The 22,819-nt window shown below is 42.5% G+C and overlaps 1 protein-coding gene across 20 annotated transcripts in view; it reads left to right on the top strand.

Annotated features, from left to right (window-relative positions):
• XRRA1 (X-ray radiation resistance associated 1) overlaps positions 1 to 22,819 on the top strand; it is a 67,629-nt gene that overhangs the window by 41,404 nt on the left and 3,406 nt on the right. For 8 of the 20 annotated variants that reach the window (XM_081539637.1, XM_081539635.1, XM_081539640.1 and 5 more), the window contains exons 11-13: positions 7,297 to 7,337; positions 19,343 to 19,436; positions 20,216 to 20,331. In XM_081539637.1, coding sequence (XP_081395763.1) covers positions 7,297 to 7,337; positions 19,343 to 19,436; positions 20,216 to 20,331 — 251 coding nt within the window. Of the gene's footprint in view, positions 1 to 7,296; positions 7,338 to 10,351; positions 10,478 to 19,304; positions 19,437 to 20,215; positions 20,332 to 22,819 lie in introns of all 20 variants that reach the window. The other 12 variants (XM_081539631.1, XM_081539628.1, XM_081539632.1 and 9 more) reach the window with 2 other exon arrangements.

Genomic DNA, 22,819 nt, shown 5'->3' with positions numbered 1-22,819 from the left:
TAGAGAATTCCATGGACAGAGGAACCTGTCAGGCTACTGTCCATTGGCTCGCAGAGAGTCGGACACAACTGAGTGACTAACACACAAGGGAGACCATATGGAATTTATCTTTTTCCATCTGACTTATTTCACTTTACATAATGCCTTCAGGGTCTAACCATGTTGTTGCAAATGGCAAGCCTTCATCCTTTTTTATGGCTGAATAATTTACATATGTGTATGTGTGTGTACATACATATAAAATCACATATTCCTTATCCATTTGTCCATTGATGGACATTTAGGTTGTTTCCATGTCTTGCCTATTATAAAATGATGCTGCACTGAACATAGGAGTGCATTTTGTTTTCTTTGGATTAATACCCAGAAGTGGAATTTCTGGATCATATTGTAGTTCTGTTTTCAGTTTTTTGTTGAACCTCCATATAGTTTTTCATAATAGCTGCACCAATTTACATTCCTTCCCACATAGGAACCCCATAGTTCCCTTTTCTCCACATCCTTCTCAACACTTATTTCTTTTCTTTTAGATAACAGTCACTCTAACAGGTGTGAGGTAATATCTCATTGTGGTTTTCATTTGCTTTTCCATGATGATTAATGATGTTGAGCATCTTTTCATGTACCTATTAGCCATTTGCATGTCTTCTTTGGAAAGATATCTATTCATATCCTCTTGATTGTTTATTTTTTTGCTATTGAGTTTTGAGTTTTTAAAAAATTAATTTTTAGATAGGAATCCCTTGTCCAGATACAGTAATTAAAAATATTTTCTCCCCTTCATTAGGTTGTAGTTTCATTTTGTTCATGGTTCCCTTTGCTGTGCAGAAGCTTTTTAGTTTGAGGTGTACAGCAGAGTGATTCAGTTATACATTTATATGTTTATGTTGATATTTTTTCAATTCTTTTCCACTGTCGTTTATTACAAGATTTTGAAAATAGTTCCCTGTGCTATACAGTAAATCCTTGTTGTTTATCTATTTTATATATAGTGGTATGCATCTGTTGATTCCATACTCCCAATTATGCTTCCTCTTTCTTCCCCTTTGGTAACCATAAGTTTGTTTTCTATGTGAGTTTTTCTGTTTCGTAAATAAGTTCATTTGTACTATTTTTGAGGTTCTACATATAAATGATATCATATGATATCTGTCTTTCTCTGTAGGACTTCACTTAGTGTGATAATCTCTAGGTCCATGCATGTTGCTGCAAATGGTATTATTTCACTCTTTTATATGGCTGAGTAATATTCCATTGTGTGTGTATCACGTCTTCTTTATCCATTCATCTATTGATTGACACTTAGGTTGCTTCCTTGTAGTGGTTGTCATATATAGTGCTGCTCTGAACATGGTGGGGGTACTTGTTTCATTTGAAATTAGTGTTTTCATCTTTTCTGGGTGTATGCCCAGGAGTGGGGTTGCTGGATCATATGGTAACTCTATTTTTAGTATTTTAAACAACCTCCATACTGTTTTCCATAGCAGCTTCATCAATTACATTGCCACTAACAGTGTACAAAGGTTCCCTTTTCTCCACACCTGCTCCTACATCTATTATTTGTAGACTTTTAGTTAATGGCCCTTCTGATCTGTGTGAGATGATACTTCATTGTAGTTTTGATTTGCATTTGTCCAGTGATTAGCAATGTTGAGCATCTTTTCATGTGCCTGTTGGCCATTTGTATGTCTTCTTTGGAGAAATAAAGAAATGTTCTAGTTCTGTAAAAAATGTCACAGGTAAATTGATTGCATTAAACTGTAGATTACTTTGGATAGTGTGGCCATTTTAATAATATTAATTCTTCCAATCCAATACATGGTCTATCTTACTATTTCTTTAAATCATCTTCATTTCCTTTATCAATATTTTATAGTTCTTAATATATAAGTCTTTTACCTCCTTGGTCAGGTTTATTCCTAAGTATTGTATTCTTTTTTATTTCAATTTTAAAAGGATTTTTTTTTTTTACTTTCTCTTTCTGATATTTCTTTGTAAGTGTAAAGAACTACAAGTGATTTCTGTATGTTAATTGTTTTTAAAATTTTATTTATTTATTTATGGCTGTGCTAGGTCTTCATTGCTGTGTGAGCTTTTCTCTAGTTTTGGCAAGCAGGGGCCATTCTCTAGTTGTGGTACACAGATTCTCATTGCAGTGACTTCTCTTGTTGCAGAACATGGGCTCTAGGGTGCTCAGGCTTCAGTAGTTGCAGCACCTGGGCTCAGTAGTTGAGGCTCCCAGACTCTTGAGCACAGGCTCAATAGCTGTGGCGAATGGGCTTAGTTGCTATGCAGCATATGGGAGCTTTCCAGATCAGGATCTAACCTGTGTCTCCTGCATTGGCAGGTGGAATTTTTACCACTGAGCCACCAGGGAAGAGCTCTGTATGTTAATCTTGTATCCTGCTACCTTGCTGAACTCATTTATCAACTCTAGTAGTTTTGTGTGGAGTCTTTAGTGTTTTATATATATATATATATATATATATATATATATATATATATATAGTATAATGTTATCTGCATATATGACAATTTTACCTCTTCCCTTTCAGTTTAGATACCTTGTCTTTCTTTTTCTTGTCTGATTGCTGTGGCTAGGACTTCCAGTACTGTGTTGAATAGAAGTGGTAAGAGTGGGAGTCCATGTCTTGTTCCAGATTTTAGCTGAAAGGCTTTCAGCTTTTCACAGTTGAGTATTGCGTTGGCTGTAGTTTGTCATAAATAGCTTTAATTATGTTAAGATATGTTCTCTCTGTACCCACTTTGGCAAGAGTTAATTTTTTTATCATGAATGAATGTTGAATTTTATCAAATGCTTTTTCTGCATCTATTGAGGTGATCTTGTGGTTATTGTCATTTCTTTTGTTGATGTCAGGCTTCTCTGTCCGTAGAATTTCCCAGGCAAAGCATACAGGGGTGGGTTGACATTTCCTTCTCCTGGGTATCTTCCCAATCCAGGGATCAAACCCGTATCTCCTTCGGTTCAATTCTTTACCACTGGCAGGCGGATTCTTTACCGCTGAGCCAACTGGAAAGCCCCGAACATTGGGATGTATGTGTCTTTTTCAATTATGGTTTTCTCAGGTTATATGCCCAGTAGTGGGATTGCTGAGTCTTCATGGCTACATGTGGGCTCTTCTCTAGTTGTGGTATGTGGGCTTCTTATTGTGGTAGCTTCTCGTGTTGCAGAGTGCGGGCTCAGTAGTTGTGGCACACAGGCTTAGTTGCTCTACGGCATGTGGGATCTTCCTAGACCAGGGATTGAACTGGTGTCCCCTGAGTTGCAAGGTGGATTCTTAACCACTGGACCACCAGAGAAGCCCAGCACTTTAATCATTAGTTTTTATAAAGATTATCTTGCCCTATTTTATTTTTTCTCCTTCATTCTTAATCCCTCCTCCCATTTCCCATTTTCATGTAAGTATCTGTTTTTGTGCTGAGTATATTTTCCTGGATATATGGATATATCTTTGTAAAATAGTTTGTGTGTAATGTATTTTTAGTTTACATAATGGTAATATGCTCTTGAGCCCGTTCTGTTACTTAATTTTTTTTCCCACTCAGCACTCTTTTTAAGGTTTTTCTTATTGTTATATGCCCATCCAGTTCTTCCTTTTATCTAATGCATAATATTCCACACTGTGCTCTAACCACACTTTATTCATCTATTCCCTTGCTAATGGACACCTAGGTCACCTAACCTTGTATATGTTCCTTGCATATACCCCTGGCCAGAGTTTTTCTGGAATATTTACCTAGGAGTGAGTTTGTTGGATCACAGAGTATATGCATACATAGTTTAAATAAGTGCCACCCAATTGTTCTTCAAAATAGTGTCTCTGGTATACACTCATACTTGAAGAACATCAGAGTTACTGTTTCCTTACAACCTTGCCTGCACTTGATATTTCCAAGCTTTTTAATTGTTCTAAGTTTTGTTATTTTGGTAGGTATAAAGTGATACCCTACTCCAGTACTCTTGCCTGGAAAATCCCATGGACGGAGGAGCCTGGTAGGCTACAGTCCATGGGGTCGCTGGGAGTTGGACACGACTGAGCAACTTCACTTTCACTTTTCCCTTTCATGCACTGGAGAAGGCAGTGGCAACCTACTCCAGTATTCTTGCCTGGAGAATCCCATGGATAGGGGAGCCTGGTGGTCTGCCGTCTGTGGGGTCACACGGAGTCGGACACGACTGAAGCGACTTAGCAGCAGCAGAAGCAGCATAAAGTGATATTTCATTGTTTTAATTTCCATTTTATAAATATTGGTGATGTTAAGTATTTCTTCATTTACTTAGTTTTCAACTTTTATAAATTGCTATTTCATATCCCTTGATAGTTTTAATATTTTCAATTTCTTCTTTTATTTTGTAGTCACCTATCTGTTTATTTCATCTGCAATGGTAGAGATGACATTCTCAAGAGAAATTCTCAAGTTTGATTTACCCAAGTATATTAGTTTGCTAAGACTGCCAGAATACCACACACTGTTTGGCTTAAACCACACATATTTATTTTCTCATGGTTCTGGAGGCTAGAAGTCCAAGATCAAGGTGTTGGCAGATTTAGTTTCTTTTTCAGCCTCTCTCCTTTGCCTTATAAAAGGCTGCCTTCTTGCTATATCCTCATTTGGTCATCTCTCTGTCTGAATTGTCTATGTCCTAATCGTCTCGTCTTACAAGGAGAACCTTCATATTGATTTAGGGTCTATCCTAATGACCTTATTAACCTCAGTTACCTTTCTAAAGATGCTGTTTCCAAATACAGTCTCATTCTGAGGTACTGGGGGGTTAGGACTTCAACATATGAATTAGGGAGGTGGTGGGAGATGACACAATTCAGTCCATCACACCAAACCTATACAATTTTATCATACGGCTTATGCCTTTGGGTTCTTGTTTAAATATCTCCCTTCGTGGTCACAAAGATAGTTTCCTATGCTGTATTGCTTTTCATTTTGCTGTTTGAATTTGATTCTTTCAAAGAGGGTTTGCATATAGTAGATTTTTCTCGGCCCATAAAATACCCCAAATTACCTTTGTTTTGTCATTATGCTTGAATGCTAGCTCACTGAATAGACAACTGTAGCCTTAAAATAATTTTTCCTGAGAACTTTCAAGATATTACTTGATTGCCTTCTAAATCCATTGTTGCCATGAGAAGTCTGACCCCAATCTGATTCCCATTCCTTTATAGGAAACCTATTTTTGCTTCCTGGAATAAGATTTCCCTTTTTTCCTTTGGAAATTTGACTAAGGTGCTTCTGGGTATGCGGTTCTTTTTTGTTTATTTTGTTAGGTACTTTGTTCTTTCCAAGATAGTTTCCTTTGTCTTGGAAATTTTTTCTTTATTATCCTTCATTCCATTCTGTGTTTTATGAATTAGCTCTTCAGATGGACCTTTTCTTGTGTACAAGACATTTATTAAATCTCTTATTTGATTATCTACTTTAAAATTACAAAATTAGTAACAGTTTCTCTTCCATAATGACCTAATTTTGTCTTAAAATGAAAGTCTTTTGAATTCCTTCAGTTCAGTTCAGTCGCTCAGTCATATCCGACTCTTTGTAACCCCATGAATCGCAGCATGCCAGGCCTCCCTGTCCATCACCAACTCCCAGAGTTTACCCAAACTCATGTCCATTGAGTCGGTGATGCCATCCAGCCATCTCATCCTCTGTCCTCCCCTTCTCCTCCTGCCCCCAATCCTTCTCAGCATCAGGGTCTTTTCCAATGAGCAACTCTTCGCATGAGGTGGCCAAAGTATTGGAGTTTCAGCTTCAACATCAGTCCTTCCAATGAACACCCAGGACTGATCTCCTTTAGGATAGACTGGTTGGATCTCCTTGCAGTCCAAGGAACTCTCAAGAGTCTTCTCCAACACCACAGTTCAAAAGCGTCAACTCTTCGGCACTCAGCTTTCTTCACCGTCCAACTCTCACATCCATACATGACTACTGGAAAAACCATCACCTTGATTAGACGGACCTTTGTTGGCAAAGTAATGTCTCTGCTTTTTAATATGGTATCTAGGTTGGTCATAACTTTCCTTCCAAGGAGTAAGCGTCTTTTAATTTCATGGCTGCAGTCACCATTTGCAGTGATTTTGGAGCCCCAAAAAATGAATTTCTTAGAAGACATTAATTATTCTGTTTAAAGTTTTTATTCTTTTGGTTAAATGATCTCTCTTTTTTTCAGATGCTGTTTCTTCTTTTATATTTCATAACTTTCTTTCATGGTGCTAATTTTCCTCAAATATTAGGAAGTGCCTGACTGTACATCTCTTGAATGGTTCCCAGTCTGAACCTTAGAACACAGGTTCTGGTTTCTGGAATTTTTTCTTATACCTGTGGGAAGGGCCAGGGCCTCAGTTCAGATAGAGTGTACCTCAGTTCATCTTCCTAGATGTGGGGGCTCTCTATCTCCCCAGAAGATCACTGCTTAGCACCCACACTTATGACCATGGCTCATCCTTTAGCTAACTCCTACTTTTTTCCTTGCACAAACCTTTCACAGATTCCTTTCAGATGCTTGTTATCAGAGTTGTTCTTGCCACATGGTGTTCCACCCATATTATTGCTTATTTCATTTTAATGTAACCTTCTCAATATAGTATCATTAACATGCAGAAGGGGTCCCATTAGTCAGGGCAAAGGTGAGCCATCCCTGCATAGGATCCAGACCCAGCAGATGCTTTGCTTTATTAGGTTGAACTCAGCTCTTTATTGGCTTCTCTTTGATAATTTCAAGAATGAAATCACTCTGCAGCCTCCTTCTCACTTGTCTCTCCTGAATTCACTGTCTTAACGCATTCTATTTCTACTAATATAACAAATAGTATTTTCAAATCCTCTGACAGAATATCTTTTATATACATTTTTCTCTTCTAAAACAGTTGGTTTGCCTTCTGAGCAATACTGACTGCCCTGTAGTTCTGAGGCTCACAAGAGCTTGCATGGTACAAAGTCAGGAAGAAGATCAGTGTGGCTGATATATAGTGAGTGAGGGCCAGGTTAGCATGGGATAAGACTGGAGAAGTAGGCAGAGGCGAGATCAGGCAGGACTCCAAAGCCTGGCCAAGGAGTTTGAATTTTGTTCCAAGCACAAAGGGCGTATTACCTGATGCATGTCACAGCTGGTTCCTCTTCCCAGTTAGCACTGAAGCTCAGGACCAAGGAGTACTCCCTCCGGGAGACACTCTGCTGTACACAGTGGGTGGCAGATGCAGACCCTGGCCTCCTGGGGTCAGTTAGTGCTCTCACCAATCTCCATTCTTTTCTCTTATATTTCAGAGGTCGTGTTCTCATCTTACCCTGGATTTTCAACCTCAGAGGTAGGAAATGCCTACTTTATATTTGTGTCCTTGCATTAGAACATTAGTTCTGGTAAACAAAAATAAATTGACAGAGCCATGAGAGGCATTTGCATATATAACACTGAGGAAGCCCATTCACTGAACGCATATTTCCTGAGTCCCGACCATGTGCCAGGCACTATGCTGGCCTATGGAGATGTAGCAGGGGACTCAACTGACAGGTCCCAGGCCTCACACAACCCACAGACCAGCTTCCATGGTTCTTCAGTAGGGATGATTCCTGCCTCAAGTGATTAAGCTGTCATTGAACTGAGGCTGCCACTAGGATGAAGCCCAGTAGTTCCTTAATAAGAAGTCCCACCCCAAAGCTAGAGCGATCCTGGCCAAACACACTGCCATCTGGGATCTAATCCTTGGTGTCACAGGCTTAGACACTTGATTTTTGTCAGCACAGAAAATTGTCTTTTTTTCTCAGGGTAGATGCTCACTAAGCAAGTTCAAGAAGACTGACACACTAATATTTATCTATTTATTCACTTACTCATTTATAGTAAGAAGTACCATTATGCAGTTAGGCAACCTGCACTCTTGGATCGCAACTCAGTATACCCCCTCCCCACAGATACAACTGGGTGAGAAATTATATCAGTTGCTGTATTATTGCCACTTAACAAGCCAACACAGTTGTTGACTTCAAACAATGACAATTTATTATATGTCACAATTATTTGGGTTGGTTAGGTAGTTCTACTGGTGTTTAGCTAGGGCACATTCCTGCAGCTGGCAGGTTATCTGGGAGCTGGACTCATAGACAGCTGGCAGGACTTGTCATCTTTATGTTGTCTTTTCATCCTGGACTTCTTTGCAGCATGGTGGAATTAGACTTCCAAGAGAGCAAGGTTCTGAAATTCAAGCAATGGCATTTTCTGTTGGTCAAAGCAAGTCATAGGCCAGTATAACACTGCAGTGTAATTCTGATGCTAATTCTGGAATTAGCATGAGCCCACAAGAGCAGAATCCCCAACAAGACTGCCCTCACTTTAGGCGCTAGTTGCAAGTGTGGGGGTTCCCAGGCTATTTGTAATGGCAGTAAATTCTACAGCTGCCACGATCCCCTCAGGTTCAGTAATTTGCTAGAATGACTCATAGAACTCAGGAGACCATTATACTTCTGATTACAAATTGACTATAAAGGGTGCAAATCAGGAGCAGCCAAATGAAAAAATGCACAGTGAGGGCTGGGAGGATTCGAAATGTAGAGCCTCTTTGCCCTCTCACTGTGGAATGAATGTGTGTCACACTCCCAGCACAGCTGATGGGTTCACCAGCCAGGTAGCTCACCAAAGCCTCAGTGGCCAGGACTTTCATTGGCATTTCATTGCATAGCCATGATTAATTGAACCATTGGCTACATGATTGAACTCCATCTCTAGCCCCTCTCCCCTCCCCAGAGGTCAGGCTGGCTCAAACCCCAGTCCTCTGATCACATGGTTGTCTTTATAGTATGGCCAGCCCCCATCCTAAGTCATCTCACTGGTGTGAACTCAGGTATGATCCAAGGGGTTATGAATAACAAAGACATTCCTATCACTCTAGAGATTCCAAGGGTTTTAGAAGCTCAGTGCCAAAAACCCAGGACAAAGACCAGACAAATTCTTTATTGTGCAGCAGCCAGTCTGGTTTCAAAGGATTAGACATACAGACTCCAGGTCTGAATGGGAGGAGCAGCCAGGTCACTCTGCATAAAGTTGTGCCTATCGGATACAAGGGCTTGTGGCCATAGAAGCCAGAGATTATTGGTGGGTTGCTTAGTGCTTAGGTCCCAATTGTGTGGCATCTGAGAATGTAGAGAGTGATTTGGATGGCTGAAACTTTTAGCGGCCCCTCTGTCAACATCAAATACATCCCCCTCTAAGACAGGGCCCTCTGTGACCCCAGCAGAGCCAGTCATGCCCTCAGGTCAGGACCTTCCTGGCCCTGGATAGGGCTAGATAACTCCCAAGCCTGTCTGGCTTTTTCTTCTCTGTGCTTCAGTCTAAGTTACCCTCTTTGGCTCACATGGCCTCCCTGCAGATAGGGAATGGCACAGTTGAGGAGATGCCTTAACAGACTGCCACCACCGGCCCCTCCAGCCTGTGGGAGATTGCATTCCGATTTCCCTGAGAGGAGAGTTCCCAAGCACCATCACTGGTTTTTGTTTTACTCTCACCCATGACTCATCCATCTCACTTGTAGCTGTGCAAGGTGGACCCCAGGAAGAAACAAAATACTTGGCCCAAAGTAGGTGCTCCGCAAATGGTCATTGAATGAGCAGGTGAAATATAAGTGACTTGCTCAAGATTACACAGCAGTTAATGGCACTTAGATGAATCAAGTTCATCTGAAGCCAGTCATTAGTCCAGCATCTGCCCTGTGATTTCCTTTGGCTCCATCTAACTCAAGAAATCAGCGTGTAAACTCAGTTTGGAATAGTTAATCCAGCAACTTCCATTTTTCAACTTGATCATCGTCTAGGACTTAGCTGCTGTTTTATCCTGGAATGAAGAACCCTCCACTATAGGATTGGATGAATGCATCAGAGCAGCAGTTCAAGGCTCAGCTCACTCCTGCTCTGTCTTCTCACCAGGAAAAGTCCCCTTAATTATACGAGCATGCACCTGCCCTTTTGCTTTCTGGAGAAATCTTGACCCAACTGTACAGAAGAGCAAGTTCAGGATAAGCCACTATAGGGCAGAAAGTGGGAGGTGAGCAGGGAACTTCTGCTGTCTGCACTGCTGCTGTGTCATCCTTTGGCTTCAGAGAACTTGAGACTGGAACTTTGGGTGCCAGAGAACAAACTAACCATGTGACATCAGAGAACTTGGAGCCAGAACTCTAGGCCCTTGGTGACATCCCCCCTTATGACCCCAGAAGCCTCCTTTGTGCCAGCCCCTCTGGAATGGTCATTCTTTCCACCACCCTCCCTAGGAAGGGTCTGTTGGTCCACTTCTTTATCACCAGGGCGCTTTGACTTTGACTCTTTTTCTTCTAAGACGACCAAGGTATGTGCACTTCCACCTATATTCGAGATTCTTCCTGTGAAGTCACTGAAGGCGAGGAACCAGACGCTGGCCCCGCCCTTCCCAGAGCTGAGGTGCCTTAGCCTCGCCTACAACAAGGTGACTCTTGGCTTCTCTACCTCTTTCCCCAGGAGCACAGATGGGAGGGTGGGGTGTGAATTGCTCTGGCCTGAAAGCCAACCCTCCCGTTCCTGCATCAGCAGAATGCAGGTTCAGGAATTCTCAGGGTGGGGGTTCTCAGGGTTGGGGAAACAGAAGGCAAGCAGGCAGAGGCAGGAGTCCATCGATTCAGTCACAGGTATTGATTTACCACTCACCATGTGCCAGGCTCTCTGCTGGGCACTGGGGATACAATTGCATGAAGAGATTCGACCTCTGCCCTTGCGGAGCTTGTCACCTACAGGAAAGACTGAGAGCGAACAAATAATCACAGTATAAACACGCCCCGTGTTGCAAAGACATTCACGGTGCTATGAAGTATGTGAAGGGTAGGTCTCACCTCGTATTTGGGACCAGGGAGTGGTGAGAGTGGTGTTTAAGCTGAGATGGAAATCAGGGAGCTTAGTGAGGTGAAGATTGAGGGTTGAGTGACTTGAGACATGTTTAACCCAAAGAGAACAGCAGATGTAAAGTCCATGGAACAGATTTAATATGTGTTTCATTAACAAGTTTTATGTTAACATGTTTTTCCATGTCCTATAAAACTTCCTGTAAGCCCCACTAATTGGGCCCTACTCAGATGTGAAATGCCAGCAACTTTTAAGAAATTCAGCTTACACTGCTCCTGAGGCAGTTAGTATAGCCAAACTCCCCAGGTGTTTTCCTCTAAGAGTTATAAATTTAGTCATAACATTTAGGTCTTTGATCCATTTTGAGCTAATCTTTATATGTGATGTGAGATAGGGGTCCAGCTTCATTCTTTTGTATGTGGATATGCAGTTTTCTCAACACCTTTTATTGAAAAGACTATCCTTTCACCATTGGATGGTCTGCTCACCCTTGTCAAAAATCAGTGGACCGTAGATGTATCAATATTATGGATTCTCCTTTTGTTCTTGAAACTGGTAATTTTCATCTTTTCTCTTTTTTTATTGATCCAAAATAGAAGTTACCCTTTTATTGACTTAAAATAACTAGCTACTGCTTTCTTTGGATCTCTGTATTGTCTGTTTACTATTTCATTGATTTTTGCTCATAATTTTATTTCTCTCCTACTCACAATGAGTTTAACTGACTCTTCTTTTTCCTAGATTCCTAAGTAGTATAATTTTAGATCATTGATATAGACCTTTCTTCTTTTTAATATAAGCAACTATAAATATCTTCTTTAAGCACTGTTGGAGCTGAATTCAATAAATTTTGTGTTTTGATTTTCATTCAATTAAAACATTTTTAATTTTTTTGTGATTTCTTCTTTGACCTATGGTTTGTTTAGAAGTGAGTGGTTTAACTTCCAAATATATGGGGCTCTTCCAGATACCTTACATTTGTTGAGTTCTAATTTAATTCTGTTGTAGTCAGATAACATAATCTGTGAGATTTCATCCTTCTGAAATGTATTTAAACTTATTTTTTGGTCTACCCTATATTCTAGGTTGGTGAATGTTCTGTGCGCACTTAGGAAAAAAATGCATACTCTGCATTTTGGGGGGATAGTGTTCTATAAAAAGTTATTGTGGTTGCTACAACAGCAAAGTTGTGTAGTTGCAATGGAGGTTGAATGGCCTGCAGAGCCTAAAACATTTATTATCTGGCCTTTGACAGAAAAAGTTTGCTGACCTCTGGTCTAGATGATCAAATGTCAGAGTCCTTCAAGGCCTGCTCTGAGTCTCTTTCTCCTCTTCCTCTGTATTTTCTCCTGAGACTGGCTTCACATATCCATTGCCTATGCCCAGTGCCTCACAAGCTTTTAACTCCTTATTGTACCCCAGACCCACGTGAATTTCTACTTGGAAGTCTAAAAGGCACCTCCAAAGTACACATATCCAAGTGAATTAATGATCTTACCAGTTCAAATTTGAATGTTTTTCCATTGTTCTGTATCTTAGTCAATAGCTGAGTTGCTTGAGCTGTTGACTCCATTCAGCTATTTGAGCCAAACCCTGGTTGTCATCTTTGATACTTCTCTCTCCTGTACATCCCTCCTCCCTACCCACATCTAATCCATTTCCCAGTCTTGTCAAATTTAGGTCTTCATATTTTTTTATGGAAGTATAGTCGACTTACAATGTTGTGTTAATTTTAGGTGTACAGCATAGTGATTCAGTATTTTTGCAGATTATATGCCATTATAGGTTATTACAATATAATGAGTATAATTCCATGTGCTACATAATATATCCTTGTTGCTTATCTATTTTGTATATAATAGTTTAAATCTCTTAGTCCCATAACCCTAATTTTTCCTGCTTCCTTCTCCCCTTTGGTAACCATAAGTTTGTTTTCTGTATCTGTGAGACTGTTTCTGTTTTGCATATACATTCACTTTTATTATTTTTTAGATTCCAATATAAGTGATATCATATAGTATTTGTCTTTCTCTGACTTAACTTCACTGAGCATAATATTTCCTAGGTCCATCCATGTAGCTTCAAATGGCATTATTTCATTTTCTTCATGGCCAAGTAATACCACCAATTTACATTCCCTCCAACAGTGTACAAGATTTCCCTTTCTCCACATCTTCTCCAACATTTGTTATTAGTAGACTTTTTGATGATAGCCATTCTGACAGTGTGAGGTGATATTTCATTGTTTTTGATTTGTTTTTTGTTTTCTGTTTTTGGTTTTGTTTTTGATTTGATTTTCATTGGTTTTGATTTGCATTTGTCTAATAATTAGTGATGTTGAGCATATCTCATGTGACCTTTGGCCTTTTGTATATCTTTGGGAAAATGTCTATTAAAATCTTCTGCCCAAGTACTATTTACAATAGCTAGAACATGGAAGCAACCTAGATGTCCTTCAACAGATGAGTGGATAAAGAAACAGTGGTACATATGTTCAATGGAATACTACTCAGCCATAAAAAGGAACACACGTGAGTCAGTTCTAATGAGGTGGATAACCTAGAGCCTGTTATGCAGAGTGAAGTAAGTCAGAAAGAGAAATATAAATATCATATACTGATGCATATATATGGAGTCTATAAAGATGGTACTGATGAATTTATTTTCAGGGCAGCAGTGGAGAAACAGACATAGAGAACAGACCTATGGACATGGCAGGAGGAGAGTAGGGAGAGGATGAGATGTATGGAGAGAGTAAAATGGAAATTTACAATACCATATTAAAATAGACAGCCAGTGGGAATTTGCTGTATGTCTCAGGGAACTCAAAACAGGGGCTCTGTGATAAAGTAGAAGGGTGGGATGGGGAGGGAGGTTTGGGAGGGAGGGGACGTGGGTGTACCTATGGCTGATTCTTGTATGACAGAAAACCACAAAATTCTGTAAAGCAATTATCCTTCAGTTAAAAAAATACAGTGGCAGAAAGCAAAATAAAAATCTTCTGCCCACTTTTCAATTGGATTATTTGATTTTATTTTTGATAATAAGTTGTATGAGCTGTTTGTTTTAGATATTAACCCCTTGTCAGTTGCATCATTTGCAAATAATTTCTTCCATTCCACAGACTGCCTTTTTGGTTTATCAGTGGTTTCCTTTGCTGTGAAGCTTTTAAGTTTAATTAGACTTCATCTGTTTATTTTTGCTTTTATTTCTTTGGCCTTAGGAAATGCAAAAAAATATTGCTGTAATTTATGTCAAAGAGTGTTTTGCCTGTGTTCTTCTAGGACTTTAATGATTTCAGGTCTTAAATTTAGGGGATGAAACTTTTGAGTTTTACTTTTGTATATGTTGTAAGAGAATGTTCTTTTTTTTTTTTTTTGGCTATGGCATGTAGTTTGTGGGATCATAATTCCCCAACCAGGGTCTAAGTAACCTGGGCCCTTGGCAGTAAAAGCATGGAGTCCTAAACACTGGACAGCCAGGGAATTCCCAAGAGAATGTTCTAATTTTTTTTTTTTTTACATGTAGCTGTCCAGTTTTCCCAGCATCACTTATTGAGGAGACTGTCTTTTTTCCATTGTATATTCTTGCCTCCTTTGTCATAGATTGACTGTAGGTGTGTGGCTTTATTTCACAGCTCTTTATTCTGTTCCATTAATGTATGTGTTTTTGTGTCAGCACCACACACAGACCTTAGCTTTATAGTATAGTCTGAAGTATAAGAGGATTATACCTCCAGCTTTGTTCTTTTTCCTCAGGATTGCTTTGGCAATTCTGGGTCTTTTTTGATTCCATATAAATTTTAGTATTATTTCTTCTAGTCTTCAGAAAAAAGTAATGGGCATTTTGATAGGGACTGCATTAAATTTGTAGATTGTTTTGTGTAGTATGTCCATTTTAATAATAATAAGATATCATGGGATATCTTTTCATTTCACTGAATCATCTTTAAATTCCTTCATCAAAGTTTTATAGTTTTCTAAATACAAGTCTTTCATATCCTTGGTTAAGTTTATTCCCGGGTATTTTTTGGATGTGATTTAAAATTTTTTTTTAAATTGAAGTATACTTGCTGTACAATGTTATATAAGTTACAGGTGTACAGTATAGTGATTCATAGTTTTTAAAGGCTGTACTTCATTTGAATCACTATAAAATAATGCCTATATTCCCCATGTTGTACAGTATATCCTGGTAACTTATTTCATACTTAAGGGTTTGTACCTCTTCTCTACACCTGTATTTCCCCCTTCCCTCTCCCTACTGGTCGCCACTAGTTTGTTCTCTGTAAGTGTGCTTCTTTCTTATTCACTCATTTCCTGTATTTTTTAGATTGCACATATAAGTGATATCATACAGTATTTTCTTTCTCCATCGCACTTATTTCACTTAGAATAATACTTCCAAATCCATCTGTGTTGCTGCAAATGGCAAGATTTTCTTTTTATGGCTGAGTATTAGTCCATTGTATATATCTATATATCATGTCTTCTTTATCCATTCATCTGTTGATAGCCACTTACGTTGCTTCCATATCTTGGCTGTGGTAAATAATACTGCTGTGAACATTGGGATGCATGTACCTTTTCAAATTAGTGTTTTTGTTTTTTTTTCAGATATTTATCCAGGAGTAGAATTGCTGGGTCAATGGTAGTAAATGATTCCTTCAGGTGTATTTTGCATTTCAGTCATTGCATTCTTCATCTTTGTTTGTTCTTTATATTTTCTAATTCTTTGTTTAAAAACCTCTAACTTTTCCTCTGTGGATCCATTCTTTGTCTGAGTTCTTTGGTCATCCTTATGATCATTACCCTGGACTCTTTCTCAGGTAGATTGCCTGTATCCACTTAGTTTTTCTTTTGAGGTTTTTACCTTGTTCCTTCATCTGGAACATGTTCCTATTTCACCTCATTTTGCCTAAATTGCTGTTTCTATTTTAATGGATTTGGCAGGCTGGTTCTGTTTCTTTTCTGGTAGGTTCTGGTCCTTGTCATCAGTGGTCGTTCTGTAAATAGTTGTGATTTTGATGTGCCTGTGAGAAGAGGTGAGCTCAGGGTCTTTCTAGTCCACCATCTCGGCCAATCCCTGGTCTGGAATGGATGTTTTTCATGTGGGAGTACCATATGTTGGCTGGGTGTCCCCAGTGTCTTTGAAGTGAGGGCTGGATCTGAGGTGGACACCAGCCAGGTCTTTCCTCAGGGTGTGCTGGCCTCTATGATAGAGGGTGTGGCTGGTGTTGGGTTAGCTAGCGCTCCCAGCAGAGACAGAGGCTACCCTGTCAAGGGGCAGGGTCGCTTAGTTGCAGGGGCGGAAACCTTGAGGGTCTGACTCAGGCTGACTCTGTTCCCTTTAAGTGTGTGTGGTTTTCCTTCTCCCACACTGGGGCCTTTGCCCTGAAGGAGGGGAGTGCACAAGTGGGGTTCCTGTGCTTTACAGAGGTCCAGTGCTGTGCCTGTGTAGGTGTCTGCAGTTCTACTCAGCTGCAGTCCAAGTTGCATCTTTCCCCCGTTATGGTTGGCCCAGATCTAGTGCACGATTGTAGCACAGAGTGGGCAGGGCTAGAGCCTTCACTAGGCTGGGACTGGGAATCTCCGCATTGTGCTTGTGGGAATTGAAGCGCTGCTCAGCTGTAGGAAGTTGGGCTGCTTCTGTGGAAGTGCCAGCAGTGGCCACCACTGCCCACCAGGCCCCCCGCACCACCTCTGCATCCCTAAATGGGTTCTTTTCCCAGAACCTGACTGCCCTAGATCCACTGTTGGGCTGGGTTGTTCACTCAGCTCAGATTGAGAGTGTGGCAAGGCAGCAGCTGCTAGGGCAGACCACCCCCTGCCCTGTCTAAGGGTGAGCCAGCACCCACACCCTCCTCACCAATGCAGTCTAGGCTTCAGCCTTTCTCCAGCCTGTCCCAGCATTTCTCCAAACAGCCACGGGGTTTGCCATTTCTGTGTGGGACCCCAGGACCGGACACCCTGTCTGTGTCCTGACCCACTCGCTCCCTGGGGTAGTACCCACCATGCCATCTCCCTCTTCCTCTTAGTCCCCTCCCAGGGACACAGGTCCTGACCAAGTGCCTTTTTTCTCATCCTGCCTGATTATGTGGGAGTCTCTCTTGTAGCCTTGGTGGTTTAGGAGCTCTTCTGCCAGATTCCAGTTAGTTTTCCATGAAAATTATTCCACGTGTAGATGTATTTTTGATGTGTTTGTGGGGGGAGGTGAGCTCCATGTCCTCTTTACTCTGCCATCTGGATCCCCCTTCTGAAGTGATAGCCTAGGTCTTCATATTTCTAAAAATTCATCTAATAGGTTCTCTATGGACCAACATCTTTAATAAACTTTGGTCCGGCCCATACTTGCATCTCTAGTCTCATTTTGCACCAACCACCCTTTTTCTCTGCTTTTAGTCACACTAACCTTCTTTAACTCCATCCAGCAGGGTTTCTCCTCTTTGCTGTGGTATCTTTCACACATTCTTCTTTGTATGGAATGTTTCCTCTCTGCATTAGAGGAAGTAATACTACCTGCTGTGACAAACTAAAAATGTCAGTGAACGCAAAAGTGTATTTCTTGCTTTTACAAGACCCATTGTGGATATTCCTGGTTGGTAGGTGGCCTGTCACATGATTCTTCAGAGACCCAGATCTGTTCTGGCCATAGCTCTGTCATCCTATAAGACCTTAAGAGTACTTTACTGAATCCTATGCAATTGGTCAGGTGGCTCAGTGGTAAAGAATATACCTGCTGATGTAGGAGACGTAGGTTCAATCCCTGGGTCAGGAAGATCCCCTGGAGCAGGGAATGGCAACCCACTCCAGTATTCTTGCCTGGAAAATCCCATGGACAGAGGAGCCTGGTGGGCTACAGTCCACGCTAAGTCATTCATGACTTAGTGACTGAGCATGCATGCACACAACTGGTGGAAAGATAGTTGAGTGAGGAGAGGATCCTGCAGGAGGTTTTGAATAGGCTACTCCTGGAAACGGCATTTATCACTTCCACAAAGGTGGCATTGGCTAGAACTGAGTCATAGGCCCACACCTAGCTACCTAGGAGGCAAGAAGAAACAGTCTAGCTGTATGCCCAGAAACTAGAGGGAATGTTTCGATTAATACAGAGATTTCTTTGACACGTACTACATCCCCCACTGCATTCGCTCATTACCTCCTGCCATCCTCCAGATCTCAGGGACGCCTCCTCTTACCTCTGTGACTAGGTCAGATCACCCTGGTGCTTCACGAGCCTCTCTTCTGCGGCAGTAATCACTGTTGTAAACGTATGCTTCTCTGTGTTACTGCTTCTTCAGTGCTTATTTCGCACCAGGTACTATTCCTCCAGGATAGGAACTGTATCTCTCACTCAGTCCCAGCCCAGAGCTTGGTACATAAAGTCATTCAGTAAATATTTGTTGACTGAAGGAACCAAAATGAAAGACAATGAATAGGTAATTGCCCCAGGGGCATCTGGCACTACCCAGTGAGGCTCCAGACTGAGCTACCACCCACTCCCAGCGCTTGGTGCTCTCTATGGGCCCCAAATCTGACTCAACACCTTCCAGTGTGTCGAGGCATCTGAAAGGCCACTGCCCTGCTCCCAACCGCTCTAATTCTATTTCACTGCTAATAGACACCCAGCCCAAGGTTGTCCCCAGATGTTCTCACCATTCTTCTCAACAAGGAGTGTGTATTTTTTGCCCTTCAGAGGCTGGCTTCATGGGGTAGAGTGGCCTCTGGGCCCTGGACAGCCATGGGTCTCCCTTACCTCACTGACTGTGCTAATCGTTTTGATGCGTGTGTCCCCCCGACCTTCTGTCCCCCATCCCTCCCTTGATCAGTGCCCAGATGGGCTACAGTGAAAGAGACTATCACTGCTGTTGACAGACTGACGTGTGTGTAGAGGTCACACTGAGGAAGGTGAAGTATCAGACAAATTGTATGCTGAAGTCAAAGTCAGTGCCTTGCCAAATTTCCAGGCTTCCTGTGAGACATATGCCCTCCCATACTCCTCCCTACTCTGATTTTTGGGTCTCTGACTGTCTTACCTCTCCTGGGTATATCTGTATGTCATACAGTGAGGGAAGGAGAAGACAAAACTGCTACTACAAACCTAACAGAGGGTTAGGGCTACATATATTTGTTCTTATTTTTGTCACCAACATCCTCAATACTTGGTATAAGCTACATATCCAGTATAGAGAAGGGGGAAAATTCTTAGGTTTCAATGTGAAACAATGATGGTGAGATTTGGGCCAGGAGGGGCACAGGTATTCTGGGTGCAAACAGGTGAAATTGCAGAGATAAGACAGTCCCAGCAATAAGTCCTGTCCCCAGCAGCCTCAATCCCCCAGCCCCACCCTCACCCCAGACCTTGCAGGCATGCAGCCCTGCATTGTAGGGCCTGGAAGCAGTTGGGCAGAGGTGTAGGGTGGTGTCAATCTGATGCTCTCCTGCATTCCTTACAGATTGCAAAGGAAGATGCCATCCTGCCGGTAGCTCTCTTCCCATCTCTCTGCAAGCTCATCTTTCACAACAACCCTCTGGTGACCCATACTCGAGGTATGGTACCCACAAACCTGCCCCCTGAACCCAGTCCCCAAGAAGCAATGTGGAGAACCTCATCGCTACCTCAGTGCCAAGCCCTGCTCTGCTCTGTGTCATGGGTGGACAAGCTTCATAGTACACTGGGGGCTGTAGAAAACAGCAGACACTGCTGAGCACATGCTCTGCACTGACTCATCCCAACAGCAGCCCTGTGAAGCAGGCATTGTTGTCCTTATGCACAGAAGATGAAACTGAGGATCAGAGAGAGTCACAGTCTACCCAAAGTCACACAGCAAAAAAAAAAAAAACAGGCAGCACTGGGAATGGAATACAGAATTATCTAGATCCTTTGTGAGCTCCATAATGACACTCTGCTCTATGGGATAAGTCTACTGTGACCTCACTCCCCACTTCCCAGCTGGGGAGGAGCATGAGGCCGAACTGCAGAGCCCTCCCCCTCCCAGAGCACACTGAATGCAGTAGCTGCTGCGTCAGTAGTTGAACCCACTGTCCAAGATGCAGCAGCTGGAGGCATTTTAGAATCCTGGGTCTCTGGAGTGACATTAGGGTATTCTAATCTCTGCTCTACACTGTCTTCATTGCCTCAAATTCCTTAACCTGTCAGTGCCTCAGTTTCCTCATCTGTCAAATAGGCATAATATAGGTTTCTACCTCCTAGGGCTGCTGTGAGAATTAAGTAAGGTTATACATGTACATGAACAGTGCCTGGCACATAGAAGCCCCCAGTAAATGTTAGCTAACAAAATAATCTTATTTTCCCATCATGCCTCCAGGGGTCCCACCACTGCTAAAAAGCTTCCTCCAGGAGCGGCTGGGAATCCACTTAATTCGAAGGAAGATAGTGAAGGCTAAGCATCATATTCTGATGCCTCGAAAGGACTCTCGGAAGGTAAGGCTTCAAAGGCAGGACCCCCAAGCCCAGAGGAAGTGGAGCCTATTTTAATGCTGCAGATCAGCCTGGCAGCAGAGCCACTCCCACCCACAATGCCTGGGATCCTTCTGTTAGGTTTGTAGTAGCAGTTTTGTCTTCTCCTTCCCTCACTGTATAACATACAGATATACCCAGGAGAGGTAAGACAGTCAGAGACCCAAAAATCAGAGTAAGGAGGAGTATGGGAGGGCATTGAGTCTGATCCCCTAATTTTCCAGAGGAACTGAGGTCCAAAAAAGACACTGTGCAGCAGTGGGGGGAAATCAGTCAGAAGACCCACATGTCAGTCCGGTGCCATCATTTTTCATAGCTGCCTACACTTGGGCAAGATTTCCACTCTCTGAGTATCAGCTTCTCAACTCTAAAACCTCTGAGTTGCTGAGAGGACTGGATGAAATTGATACATTATTAACTCCCCAAACCCCCTACCAGTGCAAGTTATGGTCACCCCTGGTATCATGAATGGCTGTGCCAGCCCTAGAATACGCATCTCCCGCCTGACTCTTGGGAAGCATTTCTTGGTGTCCCGCCTGACTCTTGGGAAGCATTTCCTGGTGTGGAGAGCAATCCGCCCCCTCAGTACCTCCCCTCAGCTAGTGGTCCAGACTTAACTTCTGGGACTCCATAAAGTAAGATCCCTCTTTCATCCGAAGGATTTCTGTGAAATGCTCCTCCCTCCTGAACTTTGTCTTCCTACAGCCAAAAGCTGGACTGGGCATTGCTGACCCAGAATTTAAATAAAGATATTCCCTAGGCCCCTCCCTCTAGAGTCTGCCTGTGTAAAGCCAAGCTCTTGTCTTGAGCCCTCAGGGGACCAGAGCAGCATTTAAAACCAGCAATAGAAATCTAGAGAGTTTCCATCATCTTTGCCCCTGTCTGCTGCCTCCTCTAAGGATCCTTCTACATCCCTTCCCGTCAGGCAGCTGGGGAGGGGCGGAATCAGAGTGAGCCAGATGCTCAGTACGTAATCCTGTCTCCCATGTACAAAGCACCCATGCTGAGAACTTGCACACGCGCTCCCCCGTAATCCTCACCACAGACAAGGAAGCAGGCTCAGAGAGGTGAAATAACTTACTTGTTAAAAGGGAGTGTTGGGGTCCAGGGGCACCACCATGGTTCCAGCTAATGGAGGATAAACACACATACCAGTGGCCAAATAAGAAACAAATCAATGCTCTGTAAATGCTGTCTAACCTCCAGCGCGGGCTACGCAGAGTGTGGTGTGGGCTGCAGGCAGGTTGGAGATGCCTGCATGTCCCTAGTGTGCTCTCAGAGATGGGTTGGATGTACAGCCTTTTACTCAGTTACATAGACCAAGGTTGCTGGCACTCCTTCCTATGAGAATTAGACAGGACAGGGAGAAAATGGAGAACCTGCCAGAACAGGCCTGGACCCACCCAACGTGGAACCAGAAAGCAGTGTGAGGCTTCTGTGTGAGAACACAGATGGAAGATAACATGGCCTGCCCTGGATGCTCAGCAATCCAGCATACAGGACCCAGTGACTCTCAACCTCTGGCCAGTCAGATTATCCTGTCTTTGCTCAGGAGAATGGTGGTGGGATAGAGGAAGAGCATCCTCAGCACTCCTCCAGCACAAACCTGTGAGAGGGAGGAATAAATGTGGCCCTTCCCCACCAGCTGGCAAATAATGGCACTTCTTTTGGCCACTGTGATGCATGGGTTCTGAAAAAAGACTCTGGGTCCCTCAGGCTTCAGATCTAAACACTGAGATTTTATGTATTTCAAAAAGGAAATACTTTCTTAAAAAGAACCTTATTTTATAAAATAGTCATCCTCCCCACTCCCTAGTTCACCGGACACATTTGAGCACACCATCAAGATCTCACTTGGGAAAACTCTGCCAGATAGGCAGCAGGGACTGTTCTCCCCTTGTGTGAGCTCAAAAGGGAGACTGTGCTTGAGATCTTTCCACTGCACTGCCTGGCCTGTCAAAGTACAGATGTAAGTAGAGTAAAGACTTCCGACAAAGAATAAGCAATCCACCAGGTAACTAGGGAGGGGAAGCAGAACTAAGCCCAGCCGAGGGAAGCTGGGCACATGGCTCTCTCATGGCAGATGAGCAGAGGTGAGGAGGGAAGATAACAGGTTTTTGCTAATTAAGGAAGCTGAGCAGTTCAGTGGGAAAGGAGTTATTTCCTTGGGTCTAAACCTTGAGAGAGATTTGCCTTATAGGTCTTTATATAAGGTGCAGGGACTGGCACCCTGATAGGGGTCTGGTGCTGCCACCTTCCAGAAAATGTGGACCATCTCCCCCAGGCCCACCTAGGAGTCCCTGAGGAAAGTTATGGGCACTGCAGGACACCTTGATCAGAGGAATGAGGCTACCGAAGGGCAGAGTGATACAGAGTCAGGGATCCAGAATGAGGCCCGGAGCCTCTGCCACTGAAGAACTCTGTGACCTTGGACAAGTCATTTTACCTCTCT

This window comes from Giraffa tippelskirchi, chromosome 11 (genome assembly GCF_054371585.1).
Source record: "Giraffa tippelskirchi isolate mGirTip1 chromosome 11, T2T-mGirTip1v1.2.pri, whole genome shotgun sequence".
Taxonomy (NCBI): Eukaryota; Metazoa; Chordata; class Mammalia; order Artiodactyla; family Giraffidae; genus Giraffa; species Giraffa tippelskirchi.
The sequence above is the reverse complement of the archived record's forward strand: the minus strand, read 5'-3'. Positions and strand labels throughout refer to the sequence as shown.